The sequence below is a fragment of the Mytilus edulis genome, chromosome 6 (assembly GCF_963676685.1).
Source record: "Mytilus edulis chromosome 6, xbMytEdul2.2, whole genome shotgun sequence".
NCBI classification, from domain to species: Eukaryota; Metazoa; Mollusca; class Bivalvia; order Mytilida; family Mytilidae; genus Mytilus; species Mytilus edulis.
Window position 1 is genome coordinate 22,105,501 of NC_092349.1, and position 26,625 is coordinate 22,132,125.

General features: G+C 32.1%; 1 protein-coding gene across 1 annotated transcript in view; it reads left to right on the forward strand.

Moving 5' to 3' along the window:
- Positions 1-24,341, forward strand: part of LOC139527355 (N-alpha-acetyltransferase 25, NatB auxiliary subunit-like) — a 42,974-nt gene extending 18,633 nt beyond the window's left edge. The window contains exons 10-28 of the mRNA XM_071322744.1: positions 217-329; positions 940-1,005; positions 1,509-1,644; positions 3,543-3,632; positions 4,114-4,224; positions 6,161-6,230; positions 6,724-6,823; positions 7,817-7,864; positions 8,469-8,572; positions 9,071-9,123; positions 9,729-9,801; positions 10,756-10,798; positions 11,657-11,860; positions 12,308-12,431; positions 13,959-14,018; positions 14,954-15,051; positions 17,463-17,576; positions 17,947-18,096; positions 19,937-24,341. Of these exons, the coding sequence (XP_071178845.1) occupies positions 217-329; positions 940-1,005; positions 1,509-1,644; positions 3,543-3,632; positions 4,114-4,224; positions 6,161-6,230; positions 6,724-6,823; positions 7,817-7,864; positions 8,469-8,572; positions 9,071-9,123; positions 9,729-9,801; positions 10,756-10,798; positions 11,657-11,860; positions 12,308-12,431; positions 13,959-14,018; positions 14,954-15,051; positions 17,463-17,576; positions 17,947-18,096; positions 19,937-20,059 (1,880 nt within the window). The 3' untranslated portion in view covers positions 20,060-24,341. The remainder of the gene's footprint in view (positions 1-216; positions 330-939; positions 1,006-1,508; positions 1,645-3,542; positions 3,633-4,113; positions 4,225-6,160; positions 6,231-6,723; positions 6,824-7,816; positions 7,865-8,468; positions 8,573-9,070; positions 9,124-9,728; positions 9,802-10,755; positions 10,799-11,656; positions 11,861-12,307; positions 12,432-13,958; positions 14,019-14,953; positions 15,052-17,462; positions 17,577-17,946; positions 18,097-19,936) is intronic.
- Positions 24,342-26,625: the final 2,284 nt, after the last annotated feature.

Here is a 26,625-nt window from a genome sequence, read left to right on the forward strand (position 1 = left end):
CGATTCAGGCTCTTGAGAGCCTCTTGTTTGTTACATACAAAGACTTAATTAAAAATTAAATTTGTAATAAAATGACATGATATTGCACTCAATTTGAGTTAAGGTCATAAACATCCTGAAGTGAATACTAATGAGTTCTAGATACAATGAATTTACACTGTAAACAAATACTTTTATATTAAGTAAAAATAAATAAATATATAAGTGTTTTTTCAGTATCCCCCTTGCCATTGATGATAGAATATTATGAATTATTTGGAGATAAGTTTTGTTGTGTAGAAGATCTGACAATTTATACAGATTTACTCAGTGAGCAGGAAGGACAACAGGTAAAGTGTTTATGCCAAATTGTGTTAGAATTCTGGGTAGTGGAATTCTGTCTTGAGAAAATCAAATGGAAACACTTACTTGGCCTTTATATCATAACATACTTTATGTTAGACAAAATGTTAGATAAATTGACATTTGAATTTTCACTTCCGTTTTATAACTTTGATATTTCAGCACTGTAATAAAACAGATGTTAATTTCAGTTTTTCAAAGAATAATTGAATGTTTTACTAGTAGATGTATTTAATTGACATTCTTTAATATATCACCACCTGGCTGAATGGGTGAAAGTTTTGAAAGAATGATCCTTTGTCAAGATGACAAAAAAAATGGATAAAAGATTACACATATTTGTATTTAGAAATAGGGAAATATGTTATGTTTGGCAATGAGACAACAATTTAGTGTGGATATGAGAATCTTTCAATCACTACAGCCTTCAACAAGGGATAAAAAGTGTTTTCAACCAAGTGAATCAGGGAGAATTTGTTCCATAAATATATTTTTTAAGTGTTATAATAAAAAAGGATATCTTCTCCATCATGTTCTTTATCTAAACCAATTAGCAAAACACCAAATCTTTATAAATACTTTTATTTTCTATTTCAGCTGATTGATACGTTGTCAGAAACATTAGATATGTGTAAAACTAGTGATATCACTTTCGCATCAAATGTAAGTTTAAAATAAGATATGTTTCAGTAATACATTCAGTTATTTTTATTGCGTAACGGATGAGTCATCAAGTTTTACCCTTGTCCTTCTGTAGGTCTGTCCTTAACATCCCAAACTTGGTTTCCATTCTCTAACTTTTAGAGATTGCCTCAACCAAATGTTATGAAACGCCTCAACCAAATGTTATGAAACGCCTCAACCAAATGTTATGAAACTCATACACAATGTTTATTACCACAAAACGCAGATCGATTTTTAATTAAGATAGCTTCACTTCTACCATTCTAGAGTAAAGCCCCTTTACCAACTGAAAAATTGCTGAAACTTTAATTTTCAACAAAACATGTTATAAAACAGATGTGTGTAGTTGTTTTTACTGCTCTAGATTATTATAAATATTTTAGAAGAATCAACAGGTTCATGCAACTCTATATTTTATATATGTCTTGCCTTCTGATTTCCTGATCGTTTTATACAAAGAAGTAACATTACTACATTTACAGGTCAAACAGATGCAGAGACATGTAACGATCTGTAAACTGAAGAGAAATCTGGGCATCTTTCATCGACAACCTATAGAACATAGATTAGTATTAACCAAAGAATTTCTATCTAGACACCTACATGGTTTAGATTTTGGTAAGTTTGCAATATGGAAGTTAGTAATCATTTACAGCGCTAGTGTGGCAACCAGTGATTTGTTCATTTTATGTTGCAATTAGAAATTAAAATGTTAAGGGGTAAAGATTTATGTATAAACCTACGCTTTATTTGTCCACAACCTATACTGTCAGTATAAATCTCACAAATAGTTTCAGTACAATGTTATCTACAACAATGTTAATTAATGCAGCATAATTTTACATTGTTGACTAAACATTGAAAATTGATGATTTTGGAAAATTGTTTATTTAAGGTAGATGGGGTGTCTAAATTATAATCCATAGAATTTTTTGATAATTTGCCAAAATGTAGTTTATATCCTGCTTGTTTAAAAACATTAATAAAAATAATGGGTCACCGGACTTAATTTTACACTACAGGTTGTGCAAATTTGTCCGATTTTGTATAGATTATGCATGGAAAACCCAATTTTCGGTCATAAACGAAAACTACACCATAGAATTTTGAGATAAAATATGAGAAGATAGCTCCAATATTATGCTTTCAGATAAGAAAAAGAAAAAATGGGGTCACTCGTTTTCTTGCTACTTAGTAAAATTGGTAAATTCCTAACATATTCTATTGTAAAAGTAACACTATCTGAATTATCTGCCCTTGCATTTGAGTTGTCTCCCCTTATTTGGCAAAGTTGGAAAAAATTGAATCAAACAAAAGTAATCGTTTTTTTGAAAAATACAACCATAAATATAATAAAACATGGCATTTTCTATATCATAATAAAAAATTCTTACACATGAATTTACTTCTAATTTGCACATTTGATTAAAGTTCTAGACCTTTTTTTCTGGTATTTCAAAATCCAAGATGGAGGAAGACACCCTATCTACCTTAAAATAGTTTTAGGACTTGCTGTTAAATGATGATAACCATGCTTTGCCTAGTCTCACATTTTCTATCCTTTACAAAAATATTTTAATAATTTAAGGCAATATTTTATTTCCATATTTTGTTGGTATAGAGAACATTTTTATGCCCCTTATGCCCCACCTACGATAGTAGAGGGGCATTATGTTTTCTGGTCTTTACATCTGTTCGTACATCTGTCCGTTCGTCTGTACGTCCGTTCGTCCCGCTTCAGGTTAAAGTTTTTGATCAAGGTAGTTTTAATCCAATCAACTTGAAAGTTGGTACAAATGTTCCTTGTGATATGATCTTTCTAATTTTAATGCCAAAGAAGAGTTTTGACCCCAATTTCACAGTCCAGTGAACATAGAAAATGATAGTGCAAGTGGGGCATCCATATACTGGGGACACATTCTTGTTAGTAGTTGAAATGAATATTGCTTGAAATTGGGGATATGAATTTATATTTATTTGATTTTTTGCTGTTTTAGGTTTAATAATTTTATGACAGTTCAAGTAGATGGTAAATATTCAATAAAAATGGTTGCTGGTGGTTAATATAAAATTTGACAGCAATTCATCTAAGTTGTATGTTACAGTACATGCTTGCTTTAACATTGTTCAATTAACGTTTATGAAATTAGAACAATGGTTGTTAGCCGAAAAATAAACCTAATTTGGTACTTCTAATGACACTGCATATGACTAGAAAAGAAGGGGAACTTTTTTTATGCCCCATGGGCATTATGTTTTCTGGTCTGTACGTCCCTCCATTCGTCTGTCCGTTTGTCCCGTTTCAGGTTAAGTTTTTGGTCGAGGTAGTTTTTGCTGTAGTTGAAGTCTGATCAACTTGAAACATAGTAAACATGTTCCCTACGATATGATCTTTCTGATCTTTTCTAATTGAACATAGAAAATGATAGTGCGGATGGGGCATCAGTGTACTTGGGACACATTCTTGTTTAAATTAATATGATTTTAATTTAGAGATATTGTTTTTATTTCCTCAGGTAAAGATTTATTAGCCACAGACGTACAGTTTAGTGATAGTTATTTATTGTTAGCTGTTCATTTACTTGTTGATATATGGGAAGAAACAGGCAAGTTTATAAGTATAAACAGATAAAAGAGAATTTCATTTATTTAAAAAAAAAAAGATATTACAAAACAACAAGTACAGAATATACAATATTCTGTTTATGCTAAATGGACATGCATTATAAGTTTATATGATAAAGTTGTTAAAGTATAATTTCGAATAATTATAATTATTTTGAATGCCATGGTTTATATGGTCTTGATACCTTTAACAAAAAGCTGAGCATCAGACAAATTTTCCAATTATGCTGATATTTACTGTTAATACAAAATATGTGTCTGCATTAAAAATAATTGCTGAAAATTGATGAATATCTTAAAAAATTGAAGCTAAATTATTACAACTCAAGAAGGGCTATGAAATATTAACAGCAAGTTTTTATTGTTGCAACACGTATACTGTCCCAATTTTTGAAATGATAAAGATATTGTGAAAATTTGCAAACTCTGCCTATATTGTAATATTTGTTTTTATGTTTACAGAGGATACAAAGTATTTATGGCAGGGTATAGTGCAATTAGAGAAAGGAATGAAAAAAAGTATCTCAAACTTTCAAATCAAAGTACTACTTATGAGATTATACTGCATCATGGGTAAATACATACAAATTACCAAATGAATAAATTTAGCAGATGTAGTTTTTAACCAGTTTTCTTTGATTTTCAGTTAAATTAAAATTGAATCCAGATCTGTACAAAATATTGTTTAGATGATGTAACGTACATCATCTAGATTCCTGTGATTAAACCTTTAGTTAAGTCACATGTCCAATGTCCTTGACCTAATTTTCATGGTTCAGTGACTACTTGAAAATGTTAAATTCTCTCTTATTATAAGTAATTGGATAACTATATTTGGTATGCACATACCTTGCAATTTTCCCATTAATTATTATACCCCCGCTATAAAAAAAGGGGGTATACTGTTTTACCTCTGTCTGTCCGTCAGTCCGTCCGTCCGTCAGTCAGTCCGTCCCATGAAACTTTCGTCACATTTTTACACATCCACCCTTTCTGTAATTTGGTATCAACATTTGTATATGTCAGCCATACCGTGTGATGCGTTTTCAGATTCATCACTTGACAACTTCCTGTTTACCGAACACTTGTATGATTTTACACATGATAGCCAAGTTGAAAATTTTCGTCACATTTTTCTCAGGAACTACAATACAAGGATTTCTGAAATTTGGTTTCAGGGTTTATCTAAGTCAGCTATACCGTATGATGCGTTTTCAGATTGATCACTTGACAACTTCCTGTTTACCGAACACGTGTATGATTTTACACATGATAGCCAAGTTGAAAATTTTCGTCACATTTTTCTCAGGAACTACACATCCACCCTTTCTGTAATTTGTTATCAACATTTATATATGTCAGCCATACCGTGTGATGCGTTTTCAGATTCATCACTTGACAACTTCCTGTTTACCGAACACTTGTATGATTTTACACATGATAGCCAAGTTGAAAATTTTCGTCACATTTTTCTCAGGAACTACAATACAAGGATTTCTGAAATTTGGTTTCAGGGTTTATCCAAGTCAGCTATACCGTGTGATGCGTTTTCAGATTGATCACTTGACAACTTCCTGTTTACTGAACACTTGTATGATTTTACACATGATAGCCAAGTTGAAAATTTTCGTCACATTTTTCTCAGGAACTACACATCCACCCTTTCTGTAATTTGGTATCAACATTTATATATGTCAGCCATACCGTGTGATGCGTTTTCAGATTGATCACTTGACAACTTCCTGTTTACCGAACACTTGTATGATTTTACACATGATAGCCAAGTTGAAAATTTTCGTCACATTTTTCTCAGGAACTACACATCCACCCTTTCTGTAATTTGGTATCAACATTTATATATGTCAGCCATACCGTGTGATGCGTTTTCAGATTCATCACTTGACAACTTCCTGTTTACCCAACACTTGTATGATTTTACACATGATAGCCAAGTTGAAAATTTTCGTCACATTTTTCTCAGGAACTACAATACAAGGATTTCTTAAATTTGGTTTCAGGGTTTATCTAAGTCAGCTATACCGTGTGATGCGTTTTCAGATTGATCACTTGACAACTTCCTGTTTACCGAACACTTGTATGATTTTACACATTATAGCCAAGTTGAAAATTTTCGTCACATTTTTCTCAGGAACTACACATCCACCCTTTCTGTAATTTGTTATCAACATTTATATATGTCAGCCATACCGTGTGATGCGTTTTCAGATTCATCACTTGACAACTTCCTGTTTACCGAACACTTGCATATTTTTACACTATTAATATTATCCACTTGCGGCGGGGGTATCATCAGTGAGCAGTAGCTCGCAGTTTCACTTGTTTAAACTTTAATATAAGTTCAATTTTGTTTTACTAACTAACTTAGATGTTAAGAGATATTTCAGTCTATATTTCTACAATTATACCAGTTTTAAGTGAACATGTCACTAAGGTTTTTGAATAATTTAGGTTTGTATATAATATTAAAACATTTGATTTTGTATTACAGGTGTATATGGACCATGTCACACGCTTTATGAAAGTTTAGAGGTCAAACATATCATGAATGATACATTAGGGTATGTTTAACACTAGTATACATACATGTTATGTAGACCACAAGGACAAGAAAACCAAAAGATTTCTACTTCAATAGTAAACAGTGTAGCAAATTTTAAACAATGTGTATTTAGTGTGTTGAACATTTAACTACAATGCAGGATTTAAATAGAAGATTAGAGATCAATTATCATACAACTAAAAATATAAATTTAAAAATGGTGATGGTAGTGGGTAAATACATGTATAATGCATAAAAAAGAAGGTATTGCTACGCAGTAGGTGCTATTGTATTACTAGACCTTTGCTCATTGTTGAAGGCCTTACAGTGGCCTATAGTTGTTAATTTCTGATACAATTGGTTTCTCATGGGCAATCATACCATATCATCTTTTTATGCTTCTCTATTGTTAAAAATAGAAATATCTAATTGTCTTATTTAACTTATGTGTATGAACTTAAACATGTAATGTACTGAATGTTTGAAGATTATATTTACATTTGTCATTTTAGTCATACAATATTTAATCACATTGGTCGCCTGGGACATTTTATGGCTGCTTGTGCCACGTATGGATCCATGTTGAAATTTTTTGCTGTTAATCACAAAGAGGTAAGGACAAATAATTTCATCATTTGTAGAATTAAGAATGGATATGGGAAATGTGTCAAAGAGATGACAGCCCGATTAAAGAGCAAAAAATAGCACATGGCCACAAATGGATCTTCAACGCAGATAGAAAATCCTGCACCCGGAAGTGGGCTTCAGCATGAAAGAATGGGATTTTTCTGTCCTAAACAAACATTTTATAACAATCAATGAACAATTTCAATTTGTGATTTATTCTTAATTTTCATGCCCCACCTACGATAGTAGAGGCATTATGTTTTCTGGTCCGTCTGTTCGTTCGTCCGTCTGTCCCGCTTCAGGTTAAAGTTTTTGGTCAAGGTAGCTTTTGATGAAGCTGAAGTCCAATCAACTTGAAACTTACTACACTTGTTGCTTATGATATGATCTTTCTGATTTTAAGACCAAATTTGACTTTTGACCCCAATTTCAAGGTCCACTGAACCCAATTTCAAGGTCCACTGAACATAGAAAATAAAAGTGGAAGTTTCAGGTTAAAGTTTTTGGTCAAGGTAGTTTTTGATGAAGCTGAAGTCCAATCAACTTGAAACTTACTACACTTGTTGCTTATGATATGATCTTTCTGATTTTAAGACCAAATTTGACTTTTGACCCCAATTTCAAGGTCCACTGAACATAGAAAATAAAAGTGGAAGTTTCAGGTTAAAGTTTTTGGTCAAGGTAGTTTTTGATGAAGCTGAAGTCCAATCAAATTGAAACTTAGTACACATGTTGCTTATGACATGATCTTTCTAATTTTAATGCCAAATTAGATTATTTTCCCAATTTCACGGTCCATTGAACATGGAAAATGATAGTGCAAGTGGGGCATCCGTGTACTTTGGACACATTCTTGTTTTATAAGCCTTTAAAACAAATAATGAAAACTGATAAATGTACCAATATAATGTTACCTCAATACTTTTAATTATGATTGTTGATGTTTATATGATAACATTAACTCATTATATGTTCCAGACAGCAGAATATCTCATAGCCTCCTACAAGTATGGCTCTTTTAACAAGGTATGTGTCTTTTTTTTTTTTTAATTTATGATATGTACAAAACTATTCATTTTGTTTTTAAAATTTATAAAAAATCATTGACTTTTGATGAGGTTGATGCAATGATTCATATTGTATCAACCCCAGATATATGATATTCACAGAGGTTGACCAATGGGGTTTTATATTTACCTGTCGTAATTTTTCCTGCTGTGAATATTATGTTTTTATCAAAGAAGATTTGATATGGTTTTAGTTGATGAGTAAAAAAAATTGTTTTAGTCTTGTAATAATCAAAAATATAGTCATGATAGCTACTTAAACAAATCTTATAACACTATGGACTATATTTTCAAGTATGTAGGTCAGACTTCTAGTAACTCCTCAAAGGACTGTTTGTTATTAAGTCAGATAAATTGAAATGATTCATATGACCAACAAAAATTCAGACCGATCAAACTATTTGATTAAAAAATCTGGAAAAATAACAAATTTGAGCAGTTTTCTTATTTATCACCACTGTATTGCATGCTCAGCAGAAATGAACACAAAATTTAAATATTTTAAAAAACTATGTGATAAAATAAGCACAAACTTACTGGTGATATATCCCTTTGTTTTGTAGATAAATGAGTTTGTGAAATTCCGTAACAGATTACAGAACTCTATACAATATATAAGTGCTCAAGTAGAAAGTATGTTGCTAGACATGGGAATGGAAACTGCAAAGTAAGTAACTAGTGGAAACAAATATCTAAAAAAAAGTACAAAACATCATGAGTAAGAAAATATCAGATTGTGATAAAAATAGCTGGTGTAAACAACAGAGATAAAATCTTAAGTTATTAATTATAAACATTTAAATAAAGATGCAAAATTCCAAAGTTACTGTTCCATATATACAATTGTTGCAATTGGCTGTTTCATAATCTAAAGAATCATGGGTAATTTTATTGTTCGTTCCCCAAAATGAAAATAACGTCACATCATTGGTTGAATTTCCATTGTGTATGACATTTTTAACCAATCACGACGTTTTGGTGTACACTTTTGAAAATATTACCCAGGATGCATTTGATTCTGAAACCGTGAATTGGATGTTAAAATACTATTCATGCTTAGGCTTACTTTCTCGACTATGTTCTAAAAAAAAATTGATTTTACAGGTGTTTTCTTGTGTAAATCCAACTTAATAATTCTTAATGCCAATAAACCATTTTTTTGTAGACATCAGAAAACAGAATTAATGGTGTCATACATGGCATTAGCTCCTGACAAAGGTAGGAAACTGATTAAACCATAGATCATCTTACATTTTGTCGTCCTTTGATTTTCCTATAATTATAAGTTATCCCTAGCTTTTCAGACAAGAGGGAGTTTGTCCGTTACACTCCAGAATGAAATTCTTGTAAAGAAACATTCTCCTGTTTGAACATAAAATGATAAACCAAAAAGTAAAGTCACAAATATACTGAATGCTGAGGAAAATTTAAAATGGAAAGTCCCCAATCAAATGACAAAACCAAAAGCTCAAACAAATCAAACAAATGGACAACTGTATTCCTGACTTGGTACAAGTATTTCTTTAGTAGAAAAGGTCGATTAAGCTAGCTATAAAACCTCTCACTTGACTGTCCCATAAAATTCCATTATATTGACAACAATGTGTGAATAAAACAAATAGACATAATAGGTAAAATTGTCAAATGACAAATATGTGACAACTAAAGCTTACCATACAGTCTTCCACAATGAGCTAATTCATTATAGTAAAGCTATGAAAGTCATGCAATCACAAAATAGAAAATATTTCACTTGTATAAATAATTGATCTTTGTTTGGTAATGTTTATATGCTGACGTCAGCACATTATGTATATTTCTAGAAAGGACCCCCTATGAAGATCTGTGTGACAACAGGGATTTATCATTGATGAGAGCATGGGCCTGTCCTGTCAAGTAAGTATGAAAATGATATTTTAATTTGATAATAAATAAATGGGTAAGAAGGGGAAAAAAAAAAAGTAGATTAAGGGAGCATCAAGACCCACAAGTCTAAAAGAGGCCTACAGAATCCAGGGGATAAAAATGAAACTCTTTAAAAAGACTTAACGAATCTCTACAAATCGCTCTGTAATAATTTACATTGGGCAATGCTATCCCAGCAAAAATCAAAGTTTAGCTCAAGTGCTCTACAAGGTGTAATACCACCATTGATTTTTCCCTATTAGTCTTTGTTAAATTGGCACTTTTAAAAAAATCGTACAGTATTTACCTTTATTTCAACCAAAGAAATACTTTGCATGTGTAAAGATCAATCCTTTCCAGTGATACAGTGAAAATTTCACACTACATTTCATTGCATATAAGAAAGGAACCACCGCCGAGGGTAGACAACCCAATTTTTACACTGTTATTTACTGGTTACCTGCTTTGGTAACTATGTAATCTTAACGTTCCAAAATATTTTATAAGACCATCAAATAAAAAAAGAATGATGCTTTCAGACACCCAACATACATATTTACGACTCAGAAAAATTTAAGTGCATTGAAATGCAGGGTAAATTTTTTACAACTGTCAAATTCAAGGGAATATTTTTTTAGGCCTACTTTCATATGCAACCGGATGTGACGTACCATGATTTGGTGGTATTACACCTACAAGAGAAAGCAGATCATGCTCAACAATTTTACATTTTTCAACAATAGATAATAGGCCACTACTGTTAGAGAATGTTAAATAAGTTGATTGACGCAATAGGAATCCTTTCTGTACTTATTTGCTGTTTTTGCTTTATAATAAAATTCAGTAAATATATAGATACAATGTATGCTGAAAAGGTGATAATCAGAACATAATTGCTTAATTGTGGAACCAAAACTAATAGATAATAATCAATATTTTTTTCAGGTGTAATATCAAAGAGGCAGAAGAGTATTCATTCAAAGAGGAGGTAATTTTCACAATGATTCCAAAATATGTATACCTGAGGGGTTTCATTATCTTTCATGTTGACTGGTACTTTCCACGTTTCTAGGTGGTACTTTTCAATTTATTCTATGAATATCTTATATAAAAATTCCTACATTTAGGCGGTACTTGTCAATAGCATAGGAGGGTAAAAGTACTGGGTACCGCCTCCTAATGAATGGCCTGAGTGAGGCTGATGATCATCATGACAATTGTATTTGACCTTTAAAATAAACTGATGTTCATGATAATTTTCATGTAGCACCTTATATCAAAATGCTACAGATGTTTGGAAAAGTTTGCTTATTTGTGTATTTCTGATTTCTAATAGCAAGTTTTAGATTTGACACACGGCTTTTTATTTTACTGGAATATTTATAGTTCTGAAGAATAAAATTTCGGGTAAAGATGGGAACAGAAGATTTTACTGCTGCATCAGGTTCAAGTGGGAACCAAAGCATACACCAAAGTGATCTGATATACGCATGTGTGTATATGTTCAAAATTTGTGTTTTTCTTTATAAAAATTTGACTTGAAAACTTGTATTTGTTGTATTTGTTGTCAGTCCTAACATATAAAAAAGAAGATGTGGTATGATTGCCAATGAGGCAACTATCCACAAGAGACCAAAATGACACAGACATTAACAACTATAGGTCACTGTATGGCCTTCAACAATGAGCAAGGCCCATACCGCATAGTCAGCTATGAAAGGCCCAGACAAGACAATGTAAAACAATTCAAACGAGAAAACTAACATGTCTTCATTGTCCAGTTAGAAAATTCTGATATTAGAGCGAAATGTGAACTAAAACAAATGTTTATATATTTATCTTACAGAAAGCGTGGATACAAGTTCGTGATTTAAGTTTAAGAATTCTTGGTGCATGTGTAATATTAGGACAGCAGTCCGTTGGAAATATAAACAATAGAAACGGGGTCGACCATGAAAAGGTCAGACCCATGAACGAAGTGTTAGAAGATCTAATCAAACAATTTAAGGATCATTTAACAAATATTCAGGATTTTTCAAAACCATACAAGGTAGGTGTTAATAAATTCTATTTCCAGTATTTACATACACAATGCTTATAACCACGAAATACAGATCAAGTTTGAATTTTTGTGGTGTCACTTTAACAGTTCAAGAGTTATCTTTATAAATGGAAAAATTGCCAATTTTTTTCTTTTCTATTCACGAACTTAAGTTTGCCTCACCAAAATGATATGAAACTTTTACACAATACTTTCAACAAAACTCAGATCAAGTACAAATTTGGTCACTTTTACAATTTGTCAGTTATGTCCCTTATGCAAGTAATGTCATCACCCCCATTTATTTTTATTTGAATACTTGTATCTTCAATGCGTATATTTACAGCCGCACATTAAGTATAAACAATAAATCATATTGTCCTAGAAAACTATTTATAGAATACTGACAAAGATATTATATCTGATGTCTTAAACAAATGTGTTTTCTCATTTCAGTATCCTACACAAGGACCTTATCCAACAAAATTATCCAGTTACTTAAGTGATAACCATAGTCAAATCTTCACACAAATGGTAGACACTGTTGTTTATGTGTATAAACTTCAGGAGGAAGGATTTGGTAAGTTAGGGGAGATAATTTATGTGTACAAACTTCAGGAGAAAGGCTTTGGTAAGTTAGGGGGAGTTAATTCATGTGTACAAATTTAAGGAGGAAGGCTTTGGTAAGTTAGGGGGGGATAATTCATGTATACAAATTTCAGGAGCTTTGGTAAGTTAGGGGGAGATAATTCATGTGTTCAAACTTCAGGAAGAAGGCTTTGGTAAGTTAGGAGGAGATAATTCAGGTGTACAAACTTCAGGAAGAAGGCTTTGGTATGTTAGGGGAGATAATTTATGTGTACAAACTTCAGGAAGAAGGCTTTGGTAAGTTAGGGGGAGATAATTCATGTGTACAAACTTCAGGAGGAAGGTTTTGGTAAGTTAGGGGGAGATAATTCATGTGTACAAACTTCTGATGAAAGGCTTTGGTAATTTGGGGGGGGGGGGGGGGGGAGATAATTCATGTGAAAAAAACTTCAGGGGGAAGGCTTTGGCAAGTTAGGGGGAGATAATTCATGTGTACTAACTTCAGGAGGAAGGCTTTGGTAAGTTAAGATGAGATCATTCATGTGAACAAACTTCAGGAGGAAGGCTTTGGTAAGTTAGGGGGAGATAATTCATGTGTACAAACTTCAGGAGGAAGGCTTTGGTAATTTAGGGGGAGATAATTCATGTGAACAAACTTCAGGAGGAAGGCTTTGCTATGTTAGGGGGAGATAATTCATGTGTACAAACTTCAGGAGAAAGGCTTTGGTAAGTTGGGGGGGGGGGAGATAATTCATGTGTACAAACTTCAGGAGGAAGGCTCTGGTATGTTAGGAGGAGATAATTCATGTGTAAAAACTTCAGGAGGAAGGCTTTGGTTAGTTAGGGGGAGATAATTCATGTGTACAAACTTTAGGAGGAAGGCTTTGGTAAGTTAGGGGGAGATAATTTATGTGTACAAACTTCAGGAGAAAGGCTTTGGTAAGTTAGGAGGAGAGAATTCATGTGTACAAACTTCAGGAGGAAGGCTTTGGTAAGTTAGGGGGAGATAATTCATGTGTACAAACTTCAGGAGGAAGGTTTTGGTAAGTTAGGGGGAGATAATTCATGTGTACAAACTTCAGATGAAATGCTTTGGTAAGTTGGGGGGGGGGGGAGATAATTCATGTGAAAAAACTTCAGGAGGAAGGCTTTGGTATGTTAGGGGGAGATAATTCATGTGTATAAACTTCAGGAGAAAGGCTTTGGTAAGTTGGGGGGAGATAATTCATGTGTACAAACTTCAGGAGGAAGGCTCTGGTATGTTAGGAGGAGATAATTCATGTGTAAAAACTTCAGGAGGAAGGCTTTGGTTAGTTAGGGGGAGATAATTCATGTGTACAAACTTCAAGAGGAAGGCTGTGGTAAGTTAGGGGGAGATAATTCATGTGTTGCAAACTTCAGGAATAACCACAGTCAAATCTTTTAAACATTGCTAAATATGAAACATTTACTATGTTATTGAGTTGAATAAACTATTTCCCTATGCAATGTAATGAATTTCTTTCATTTTTGTTTACAGATAGCAAAGATGATGAACAAGAAGAGAAACTGAAATCCTGTGTTCCTAACATATTAGAAGGTGAATTATGATTTTTTTTTTGTTTCTTTTCAAAGTCTTTTTTTGGCAAACATATATAAGAATTTTTATTTTGATGAAATTGAAGGCAAAATGCCTTTGATAGTTTGTCATGCTTTGCCGGCGACGCCAATTCACTCAGCTTTGCCGTTTCAAGTTTATTGCCTGCCTCCTGCACAGAAGGGTTAACGGCACTTGAAGAAAAAGAAAGCTTCGACCTCGCTTTCTCCAACATTTTATCAACTAGCGATCGCTTCTCGTCATCCCATTCCCGGCAAATATTGCACGGGAAAGCCTTGTGACAAATACGATGTCAATAGCATTCCTCATGCGTATCTAACACGTTCATACGTGAGGTACACTTTACACAGTTCTTATACTTGTCTTCCATCGCTTCCAATTCACTCGATGTCTATTCTTACCTAATATAATAATAACGATTGCTTTTAAACCAAATACGATCAGGCTGTAGCCATTTTCGCTGAAGGTAAAGTGATCTTCTATTCGGGAGATCGTGAAAGGGAGATAATTTAAAAGTTAGCGATTGCAAGGGGTTACCAAGGGGTAATTGCAAATGTTTTTCAGACAGGTAAGTACAGATTTATCATAAACAAGGTTTTTACTTTAAAAAACCATAATTACTTATGAACTATGCTGCCTGGATATATGTTTAATGCTTCAAAATAATATTTCTATACGTGTAACAATGATGAATCATGTTATAACTCAAAGTACACATTTGTTGCTCTGAAATTCAAGCATATTTAGTACACTTTAAATGGTTTGATAGTCTTTACACTGAAAATATTATTTGTACCTGTCAGGAAAGATGAAATAGGCCCAAGATCTGTTTTCATAATTTTTAGTTGCATAATTGTGAAAGAAAAGAATGAAATATCCGTACCATTTGAATTTATTGTCTATGTATATATTTTTAGGCTTATTATCCAAACATAGATGTAGTTTAGTCCAGTCAGAAAACGATAACAAATGTGTAAATCCCAAAGTTTTAGAAAACCTAGTATTTTTAGCGGAGGTATGTAACAAAAGTTTTCAACATTGTTTGATTAGAGTGGACTTGTATTGGATATCAATGGTAGACCAACATTCTCATTAGTTAGAAGAAAATTCAAATTAAAAAGAGATAAGATAACAAGCAGACAATTAAAAATCATGCTTTCTGAAGTCATCATAGATACCAGTATCAAAACTTTATGCCAGACATGTGTACATGTGTTGTTTACAAAAGACTCATCAGTGACACTTGAATTAAAAAATATTAAAAAAGCCAAATAAAAAAAAAATTGAAAGACCGTTTACTTTTCTACATTGGCTAGAGGTATAGGGGGAGGGTTGAGATCTCACAAACATGTTTAACCCCGCCGCATTTTTGCGCCTGTCCCAAGTCAGGAGCCTCTGGCCTTTGTTAGTCTTGTATTATTTTAATTTTAGTTTCTTGTGTACAATTTGGAAATTAGTATGGCGTTCATTATCACTGAACTAGTATATATTTGTTTAGGGGCCAGTTGAAGGACGCCTCCGGGTGCAGGAATTTCTCGCTACATTGAAGACCTGTTGGTGACCTTCTGCTGTTGTTTTTTCTATGGTCGGGTTGTTGTCTCTTTGGCACATTCCCCATTTCCATTCTCAATTTTATTTACATTTTAATTTTAGTACATTTGCATTTACCAAAAATCACATGATTTTAAAATACGTTTAATAATATTTTTTATAATAATTTCATTTTAACCTTCTATTTCTTAAATTTAACTTTTCCATTTAGGCCAAATAAAATATATGTGTGGTTCCAGTAACCCTACCGTCCCTACTTTTTCGGCTTAAAAATAGCCTACCCTAAAGATTTTATTGTCATTTTTCTTTAAGCACTGTTAAAGTAAGAATGTTGCTCCCATAGACTCAATGTAAAAAAAAAACATAAAATAAAAAACAATCCCTACCTGCCTACCCTAACCTTTTTTTAGATGTAACTGGAACCACACATACTTTTTTATTTGGCCTTACTACAGTAGACTCCACCTAATCGGATATCGGTTAATCGAATATATCGGCTATTGTAATATTATTTCAAAACACCGAACCATTCCCTATACATTTCAGTCAAAATACATCGGATAATCGAATATCGGTTATTAGAATATATCGGCTAATTGGATAGGAATATTCATGGAAAATGTGTGAAAACCATGTACAATCGAATATTTTGAAATAATTTCATATTTTTTTTGACAGGAAATGAAGCCGGAAGTTACGCCATTACGAAGTTTAAGAAAACTTCAGTACAGAAATGTTTCATTTTATTAATAAAAACGATCTTTCAGTCAAATAAAACACATTTTTTCTTATTGTCTTGTTTATTTTATGAATTTGATATTATATTCTGCCCAAGATGTGTTTGTTATGTGTTTATCCAAATGTGATCGTTATCATTTACTTCACAAACAATGACACGACAGAAATGATAAACTGTGCGTGATGTTCATCAATGTTTATTAAATATGAATGAAATGTACCTCTTTCTCAACAATTTATTAAAATATATATAGAAGTCCCGTGTAAAAGCAAGGAATCGTGTGTCAATAGCATGTCCCAGGTGAAATAGAATTATGTAACTTGTACACACGTACGCCATTTTCCTAATTTACATAATATTCAGCCTTTTATTTTGAACTACGACAGATAAGATAGAAAAGCAAAATTTATTTTACTCATCTTGATGCCCAATTTTATAATCATAAACATAGGTGTATTACTTGAAATTGGAAATGGGTTTCATCAATAAAAAACTAGAAAATTAGATCCGAGTACGTTTATAGTCGGCATGAATTTATAGCTATTAATAGAATTTACCTGTGGCCTACTTCCGAGAATTCATAGCTATTTTTAGCTTTTACCTTCCCTAACACACAAATGAAACAAATCACGCAAAAACAACAAGTCACATTATTTAAATGGTACATATTTTATTCAGATAATCAACACATAATTAATAATCAATAGACTGACAGATAAACAAAATACATTATAATCAACTGATCGATCTGTTACTCAATCAACCGAATTATCCGAACTTGTACCTGAAAAAACAATGAGATTAGTAACAAATTTCCATTAATAAAGCAGCTGTAATAGCTATTGGTATCTTAGGGTTGTGTCTGTCAATTTTGAAAAAAAACTTGGAGGAATATACGTTCATCGGCTAATTGAATATATCGGACAATCGGATATTTTTAGCTGACATTTTGGGTATCCGATTGGCCGGAGTCTACTGTATTACAACAATTTTAATTCAAATATTTTCATATAACTATTCAAGCTATCTTTCCAACTTAACACTGTCATTCAATGTTAATAGATATGCCCTACAACCGCACCCAATGCAGTAATTCGTGTTCAATCCTTATAATATTACTATGTTTGTTTTTTCAGACATTGTCACATGTAGTGATATTAACTGGTGTTTGTCATAGAATATTAAAACCATTGAAGTCTTCATTCAATAAGAAAAGTAAGAAGAAGAAAGATGCTTCACCAATAGCTATGGTAATTATTCTGTTAATATTTAATTACATACATGATTCATAAGGATTCCATTATTTTGATTGGAAGATAACAACCACCTTGTGTTTTAAAATGATGTTTGATATGATGGAAATTGGGAATGCGTCAAAGAGACAACAACCAGACCAAAGCAGAAAACTTTGACTGAATGTTTTGTGCATGACAATATTACATAAACACCAAAACAAGATAACAGTACAAACAGAGAATTCAATCCTTACATGAAGATGCATGCCTTCAGTTTGGGAAGCAAGCACACATAAATTGGTGAATTTGTAATCATAGAAATGTATTTCATGTAGTTATAAAGATTAATATTGCCCATGCTGATTTGTCTTCTCTCGTATTTCAGCCAAGTATATTTGAGAATTATAATCAGCATCTAACTGCTTTGGAGACAGTAGCAAAAGATCTTCACCAAGCTGTCCTAGATATTGACCCTGTATTTTTATCCATTGATCTCTCTAACCTAAGTTTAACAGAACCACTAACTGTTGATGAGGTAAGTCATGTGACATCTTCACCAAGCTGTCCTAGATATTGACCTTGTATTTTTATCCATTGATCTCTCAAACCTAAGTTTAACAGAACCATTAATTGTTGATGAGGTAAGTCATATGACATCTTCACTAAGCTGTCCTAGATATTGACCCTGTATTTGTATCCATTGATCTCTCTAACCTAAGTTTAACAGAACCACTAACTGTTGATGAGGTAAGTCATGTGACATCTTCACCAAGCTGTCCTAGATATTGACCTTGTATTTTTATCCATTGATCTCTCAAACCTAAGTTTAACAGAACCATTAATTGTTGATGAGGTAAGTCATGTGACATCTTCACCAAGCTGTCCTAGATATTGACCCTGTATTTTTATCCATTGATCTCTCAAACCTAAGTTTAACAGAACCACTAACTGTTGATGAGGTAAGTCATGTGACATCTTCACCAAGCTGTCCTAGATATTGACCCTGTATTTTTATCCATTGATCTCTCTAACCTAAGTTTAACAGAACCACTAACTGTTGATGAGGTAAGTCATGTGACATCTTCACCAAGCTGTCCTAGATATTGACCTTGTATTTTTATCCATTGATCTCTCAAACCTAAGTTTAACAGAACCATTAATTGTTGATGAGGTAAGTCATGTGACATCTTCACCAAGCTGTCCTAGATATTGACCCTGTATTTTTATCCATTGATCTCTCAAACCTAAGTTTAACAGAACCACTAACTGTTGATGAGGTAAGTCATGTGACATCTTCACCAAGCTGTCCTAGATATTGACCTTGTATTTTTATCCATTGATCTCTCAAATCTAAGTTTAACAGAACCATTAATTGTTGATGAGGTAAGTCATGTGACATCTTCACCAAGCTGTCCTAGATATTGACCCTGTATTTTTATCCATCGATCTCTCAAACCTAAGTTTAACAGAACCACTAACTGTTGATGAGGTAAGTCATGTGACAAACTTTTATGTCATCCTTTCTATTGGAAAGGAAAAGTACAGGGGCATACAATACTGTTAATTCAAAAGTTTTTGCGAAGTTTTTATTCTTGCAATTAATGTGACTGAGTGACTATGACAATATTTAAAACTCGCATTCAGATATCTGATACATATATAAGTATGCTGATTTTTTTCCTGAAACCCCAAAAATAAGTCTTGCAATTTTGTCCATTCTTCAAAAATTGCAATAATAAATGAACACATTAATTTACAGTAATCCCTTGTGTTGTTTTCTTTGAATAGAAAGTAGGGATGCCTATAGTAATAAACTTTACAATGTAGTTAATATAAAGAAATGGAGATGTGGTATGATTGCCAATCCTTCAAAGTTCAAACGAAGTGGATGTAAGCAATTATAAGCAGCCAAACGGCCTTCAAAATGAGAAAACCCATACCGTATGATTGGCTACAAAAAGCCCAGACATGAGAAAATAAATTCATTTGGTAAACCTAAAGGCAAAATAGATAACAAAACAGTGTACAAAAAACAACTATCGGGTATCCACTTTATGGACTCTACCGTACTACAGACTCACCAGGCATTGGTTCACTTTCGTTTGTAAAAAACAACTATGTTTGACATGAACCAGTGACAAACACTGAACTGCAGGCTCCTGACTTGGGAAAGACACATACAGAATGGTATCAGTAAACATATACAGTAATAAACATAACTGGGGCAACAGTGTAATAGTAAAATGCTGTGAAATAACATTACTGTGAAATTTGGATGTGCCAAAAATCAATTAGATTGGTTTCAAATAGGAAAAGGATATTAATTATTAAGACACAGAAGACTTTTGCTAATTTATTTTTGTATTGTTTTGCAGGAAGATGCTGCCATAGAAAAAGATATGTGGAAGAAAGTAGAGAAAAGTTACCAGGTCTCAGCATGGGAAGTCACTGAGTTTCTTCACAACAAAATGCAGTATTTAAATGACCTCAAATTGTGATATATTTTAATTTGTATTCTGTGTATACTTGTACGTATTATTTATATGGCTGTTGAAAGCAGTAGGTCTATTTTTAAAAAAGATATGCATGCAAATGAACAAATTGATCAATATTTTAGAAAAGAACAGGCAATATGTCGTAGAGTTTGATAAATAATAGGTAACAGATAGCACATATGTAAAGCTTGCATGCAAGTGAATGATAGTATACACTATCTTGCCATTCATGTCCATTCTGGAACCGTCATACTTTGTTTGTACCCGTATCAGGTCAATTGCAAGGGTCTTTACACACAAGTTTGATTTGAGTAATAATTGTGTTTTTGTATTTAAAATGCTTCATAATTTGACTTTGAAAGATAAAGAGTTATTCTGATACTTTAATCATTTGTTTTTGGTCTACTTTAAGTTTAATGTCAAGATTCTTCTGTCTTTTTTCGTTGAACGAATAACCATTTGACACATGGTGAATCATTTGACACGTGATGAACCATTTGACACATGGTGAACCATTTGTGACACATGTGAACCATTTGTGACACATGATGAACCATTTGACACATGGTGAACTGTTTCCAGAATTGAAATGAAAGAGGGTGTATTGTACAACAACAATAATTGCTGAAGTTGAATACAGTTTTTATTTGTAATTGTGTGTTCAGGGTATGAATATATATAGTAAAATTGAATGTAGACATAATTTTCGCTTATGAATATGTGAAGAACATATATACATTGTAACAAACCAGCTTCAGATATCAATAAAAGTGTTCTTTTTGTACCTATCTTCCTTAAAGAAATGTTTATGTCAGTATGGTAATCGTGTGATGAACAGATGTGAAAAGGTATTGGCCTCCTTTTAAGGATGGTTGCTGCTCTTTTCAAACTAACATTGAAGCTTTTTAAAAGACTGTTAAAAATTGATAGTACATGCATATAAATAACCAAATAAAGAAGCATAAATATATGGAGGTTATTGATATTGGAGATATGTCATTGAACATTTGGCAGGAAATGATTTTCTCTAGATTTTCTTACATTTGACATTAGCACCTGTTTCCTTTTAAAAGTATGAAAATATAAAATGTGTTTTATAAAATTATCACATATAGCATCTTAAACTATGTTATAAAAAAAATTGTATTGCAATTCATGGATAAAACCAGAGGATTCTGAAATGTACCTAACAAAAAGATAAAAACAAGATCAGTAAATATTCTAAAGGGGAAATGCAACTCGCATATTCACCTTCTAGAAATATTTTGTAACCCATTAACTTTTTCATAGGCAATTTTTGCCTTATTTACTGCGGTATTCTCAATACATTTTGTTATTTTATTTTAAATTATCAATTTAAATACACCTTTTGACACAATAATTTCAAAACAAGAGTCAATTTAAGACTTTAATGTATGTTACACCTTTGGAAAGCAGGAAAAAATGTGGATTTTTTTATTTGAATGCTGCCATATTTAAAGTTCTCAATAGTTGGTTAAATTTATATGTATGGTGATGTTGGGATGATTTTTTAATCCAATGGTGATCAGAAAGAAATTTGGAGTTATGCCCCTTGTTGATGTAAACTATGAGAAAAATTGCTTTGTACTATATAGCTAGCAAGCTTGCAGTTTTAAGGGAATTTTTATAATTTATCTGAAAGATGAATAATGATATATATTTAAGGTCAAGGTTGAAAAATGAATAATGATAGATATATAGGTCGAGGTTGAAAACCCAGGGTGATTTTGAAAGTTTAATGAATAATTTTTAGAATTACACTTTATAAATTTAAAGATAGAGTTAAGGATATTTTCTCACCCTCATAGATATTCATAGATTTTTATATAAACAAAATATGCAAGGTTTATATTAGGGCTGTTCCAAAAAATAATTAGTCCCTCTCCCACCCAGGAACTGCACGTAACCCCCACCACCCACAAAAATCCAATTAGAATTAACACAACATTCTCTTTAAATTTCGGTATTTCAAATACAACCACCCACATAATTTTTTTTAAGTTGGCTTCTCGGTGGGGGGACATTGTATTTTCTGGAACAGCCATTATCAGAATTTCATAAATGGTTGCTTTTTAATAAAAACTAAAAGATCTGTACTATAGATATATGTAGATGTTCAATCTGTTGTAGCCACAATCTTGTCATCCTTTTTCAATTCAATTGATTCAATAAATACAACTTGTCGTCAGCATTTTATACATGTCATTTCCAATAGGATGGGTTCCTGCCAGGAGTAGAAGAGGAACTGCCTACATATTCTAATGCACCTGATTTAACCTGTTTTTATATGGAGTTCATGTTGCACAATATTGAGTTTTTATCCCCCGCTTAGGGGCATTATGTTTTTTTGGTCTGTTCAATCGTCCGTTCTTCCATCTGTCCTGCTTCAGGTTAAAGTTTTTAGTAGAGGTAGTTTTTCATGAAGTTTGAGTCCAATCAAGTTAAAACTTAGTACACTCCTTCTGATATGAACTTTCTAATTTTTATGCCAAATTAGAGTTTTGACCCCAATTTCATGCTCGGCTGAACATAGAAATAATATTGAGGGTTGGGCATCCATGTACTATGGACACATGCTTGTTTTGTACAACTTTGTTGTTTTTTATGTTACTTTTAGCAAATTTAACTCTTCTACATCTGACCTATAAATTGTTATTACATCCTTGGTAACGTTTACAATTCTTTATGAAGAAACTTATTGTAGAATGAATGGCAGCAAAGTTGTTACCATAGCTTAGTAATCTGCCTTCATACTGACTTTCTAAGATGTCCTGTAAATAAAAAAAGGTTCCAGCTCTCTCATGCAAAGTTGACTTTTGATGAATTTTGCTATTCTTTTTTTTGCTCCTTTTGAGTGACAAGTTGATAATATAATCTTTATTTTCATAAACCATAAGTAACAACAGTATAGAGATATACATACATATAGCGATGAAAACAAACTTATAGATGGACTTAAGAGCAGAAATCTTGGAATTTTTCTTGTTATAAAGATTTATATACCAAGTTCTTATTACAAAAGAGTGCTATTTATACAGAATTATTTCTTCTTCCAAATGACCTGATCATATTTGTTTGTTAATGTTTTATAATTTTGATATTTAAGAGTTTACCTGGATATTTTCATTGTAAACATTTCTTTGTACTGAATCATCTTTTTTGCTCATTTAGTCCAACCACTATCATGTTAAGTATATGATTAATGTATCCTTTGTTCCGAATTCTAGTGGATAGGATACATTGGTTGGTATGTAAAAGCTAATTCCACCTTAGTTGTAGCTAGCATTTTTGTCATTTGATGATGTTTTGAATTTGAATGATTGAATTTGATGATGTTTTGTTCTTAATGCTAAAGATAAGCTTGGCCATGCAGAAAACAGTAACCAATGATTGTTTTTTCGATTTTTTATAACATTTTAAGACTCAACACTACTAGATTAAACATTTCTTTTGTGTCTGGAATACAAATTTGGTCATTGCAATTCTATTTTACAGTTTCTTTGATCTGCTTTAAAAGTTAAAGGTAAAATTACAAAAGTTCAGAAATCCATTCAAGAACCTTTTTATGTCTGAACCAAATGTTAAAATTGAGATGTAATGCTATATATCATTTACCTTTCCAATCCATATTTAGCTTTATTTTTAGAATTATTTTTCATTCCTGAGTGTTAGTTGGAAGTCTACACATCTATAACTTTTATGCTAATGCTTTGTTATTGAAAAACAACAATGTCAAAGCTGTTTACATTGTCTATTTGTATTGTTTTGTGAAGACATTTTTTTTAACTTGAATATTGCATGGAAAGATGAGCATATTTTTGAGTATTTATATGCATAATATTATTTATTGAGCAGGAGTGAATCTATGAGAGACAGAAGTCTTAAGGGTAGGAACCTGAACTACACATTTTTAAGTCAAGTGAAGATGAATGTACCTGTAATTAAGGCATAAACTCCTAAAAAGATTCCCTCAGGTGTTAACACCCTCTCCAACTTTCCAACAAATACTGGGATAAATTTTTTTAGTGTTTTTCTACCTGCTTGTCTAGATTTTTCATAACACACATCAAACATGCCTTACATCCAGGAAATAATAATGAACTTAAATGAAACAAACCATCCAGATTTATATCCTTAATATGTGTGCTAATTGTTTTGATGAACAAGTTTGTGTACAGTTTACATTATAATTCTATACTTGTATATTGTAAATTTTGTACATTGTTTTCATAATGGAGATAAAAACAGAAATGAAAGTATCTAATGCTGTGTGTTTGTTATTACTTTACCTGAAATGAGGACATGGGTACACTATTATTTGGCCTTTTTAACTTTTTTGGATTCGAGCGTCACTGATGAGTCTTTTGTAGACGAAACGCACATCTGGCATATATACAAAATTTAGTCCTGGTGTCTATGATGAGTTTATTTACACTTTAACTAATGTTATTTTGGTTCAATGACGGGGTATTTATAGTTGAGGAATATGAGAAATTGAAATGCCAATTATACAGAGATAACATCATCTTTTTGTATTCAGGTTTATTTTCCTCGGAATAGAAGAACTCGAAAATCTTAAGTCTTTTAATCAGGTACCATCTTTTCAATGTTTCTATCTGGCAAATGTTCATTGTCCTTGATCTCATTTTCATTGTTTAATGACTAAATTAAAGACGCTCTAAAGAGCCTATGATGCTTGTATGGATTTGTCCACATTGAAGACTGATATAAATCATAACCAAGATCCCTTTTTAGCTCATCTGGCTCAAAGTGCAATGTGAGTTATCTCTTTCATTGATGTCCGTTATCTTATAAAATATCATTTCTGAAACTACTGAGCCAACTATAAAAACCAGGTGAGATGTGGTACACAGCTACTTTTACATAGGTACTATTTCTGTACCAAAAGTCTGTAGTACTGGAAATCTACTTTTGACATTCAGTACTATTTTGTTACTTTAAAATTATTGTAATATTTAGGTACCTGTTTTGTACAGTACTTGATTTGTACTTGAAATGTAAGTACTACATATTTTTGGTTGCACAGTAAAATTTTCAGCATTTTGAAATTTGTCTTTTTCAAATCTCTTAAATTTATGATGTTCAAACGTTGAATACTGTGATCATTGTTGGTATTATTTTTGTACTAATATTTTAAGTACATATCAAGGACTGAAAAATACTACAAGTACCTAAATATTACAATAATTCTAAAGTAAAGAATTAGTACTAGATATTAAAAGTAAATTTCCAGCCCTACATATTTTAAGTACAGAAGTAGTACCTATGCAAAAGTAGCTGTGTATGATTACCAATGAGACAACTCTCCACAAGAGATCAAAAATTTATGTACAAAAATTAAACGAAAAACAAATATGTAACAAACAAACGACAACCACTGAAGTACAGGTTTCTGACTTGAAACAGGCACATACATACATAATGTGGCGGGGTTAAACATGTTAGTGGGATCCCAACCCTCCCCCTAACCTGGGACAGTGGTATAACAGAACAACATTAGAACAAACTATAAAAATCAGTCGAAAAAGGCTGAACTCATCAGATGGATAAAAATGCAACAAGTGTTGATATTAAAAAAAAGGGAGAGGTGGTATAATTACCAATTAGACAAAGTTTTCGGAGAAAAATGTAAAAATCGGCCTTTACATGTATCTTTAAAAAAAATCTTGAGAAAATCTTGCAGGACAAACATGCTCAGAATGTGAAGATCTTCTACTTAATCTTTGCATCAAAACCATTGGATGACTCCTATAAAGAAATTATTGCTCTTATAACACGATTGCTAATTATTTTTTATGTTGTGTATAAACTCAAAAAACCCTGTTACAGGCAAAAATGATCAGCAATACAAGATTGACAAAAATGCCAACATTACCGAAATCATTTGATTTAATGAGTCATTAGTTTGTCAAATGCAATTTGACTCAAATTCTCATATTTGATTTGTAACGTATTCAAATTATCAATGAAGGACTTAATAAAATATTTCAGACCTAGATCCCATCTAATAAACCTTTCAGATGATCATCAGAGGAATGCAGATGCTCATAATTTTTGTTTTAATCGTGATGTAATTGGCACTGTTCTGATTAGGGTCATTGATGAGAACGTTAAATGCAAGACTATAGGATTGAATACATTGTTCTTGAGGTTTAAACTAGGGGAATTAACTCACAAACTGAATAGAGGTCCGATTTAGTGCATTCAGAAATCCCTTTTTATTATTTCTATAGAAATGACAGTTTTGGTTTTGTTTTCAATTCCAATTTGATTGAACCCCTTGATCCCATGCACCTGTATCACAATAAAGGTTACGAAAATAGTTTCAGCAACACGGTCTATATTTTAAATTGCTTACAAAATAAACACGGTCCAAGCCAGCATTTACATACAAATTTCTCTATCAAATATAACGTTCTAGATATCTTATATAGTTTATAATATATCTCATATAATTTTTTTATTAAATATCTTATACAGTTTATTAGATATCTTATAAATTTTATGAGATATCCTATAAAGTATAT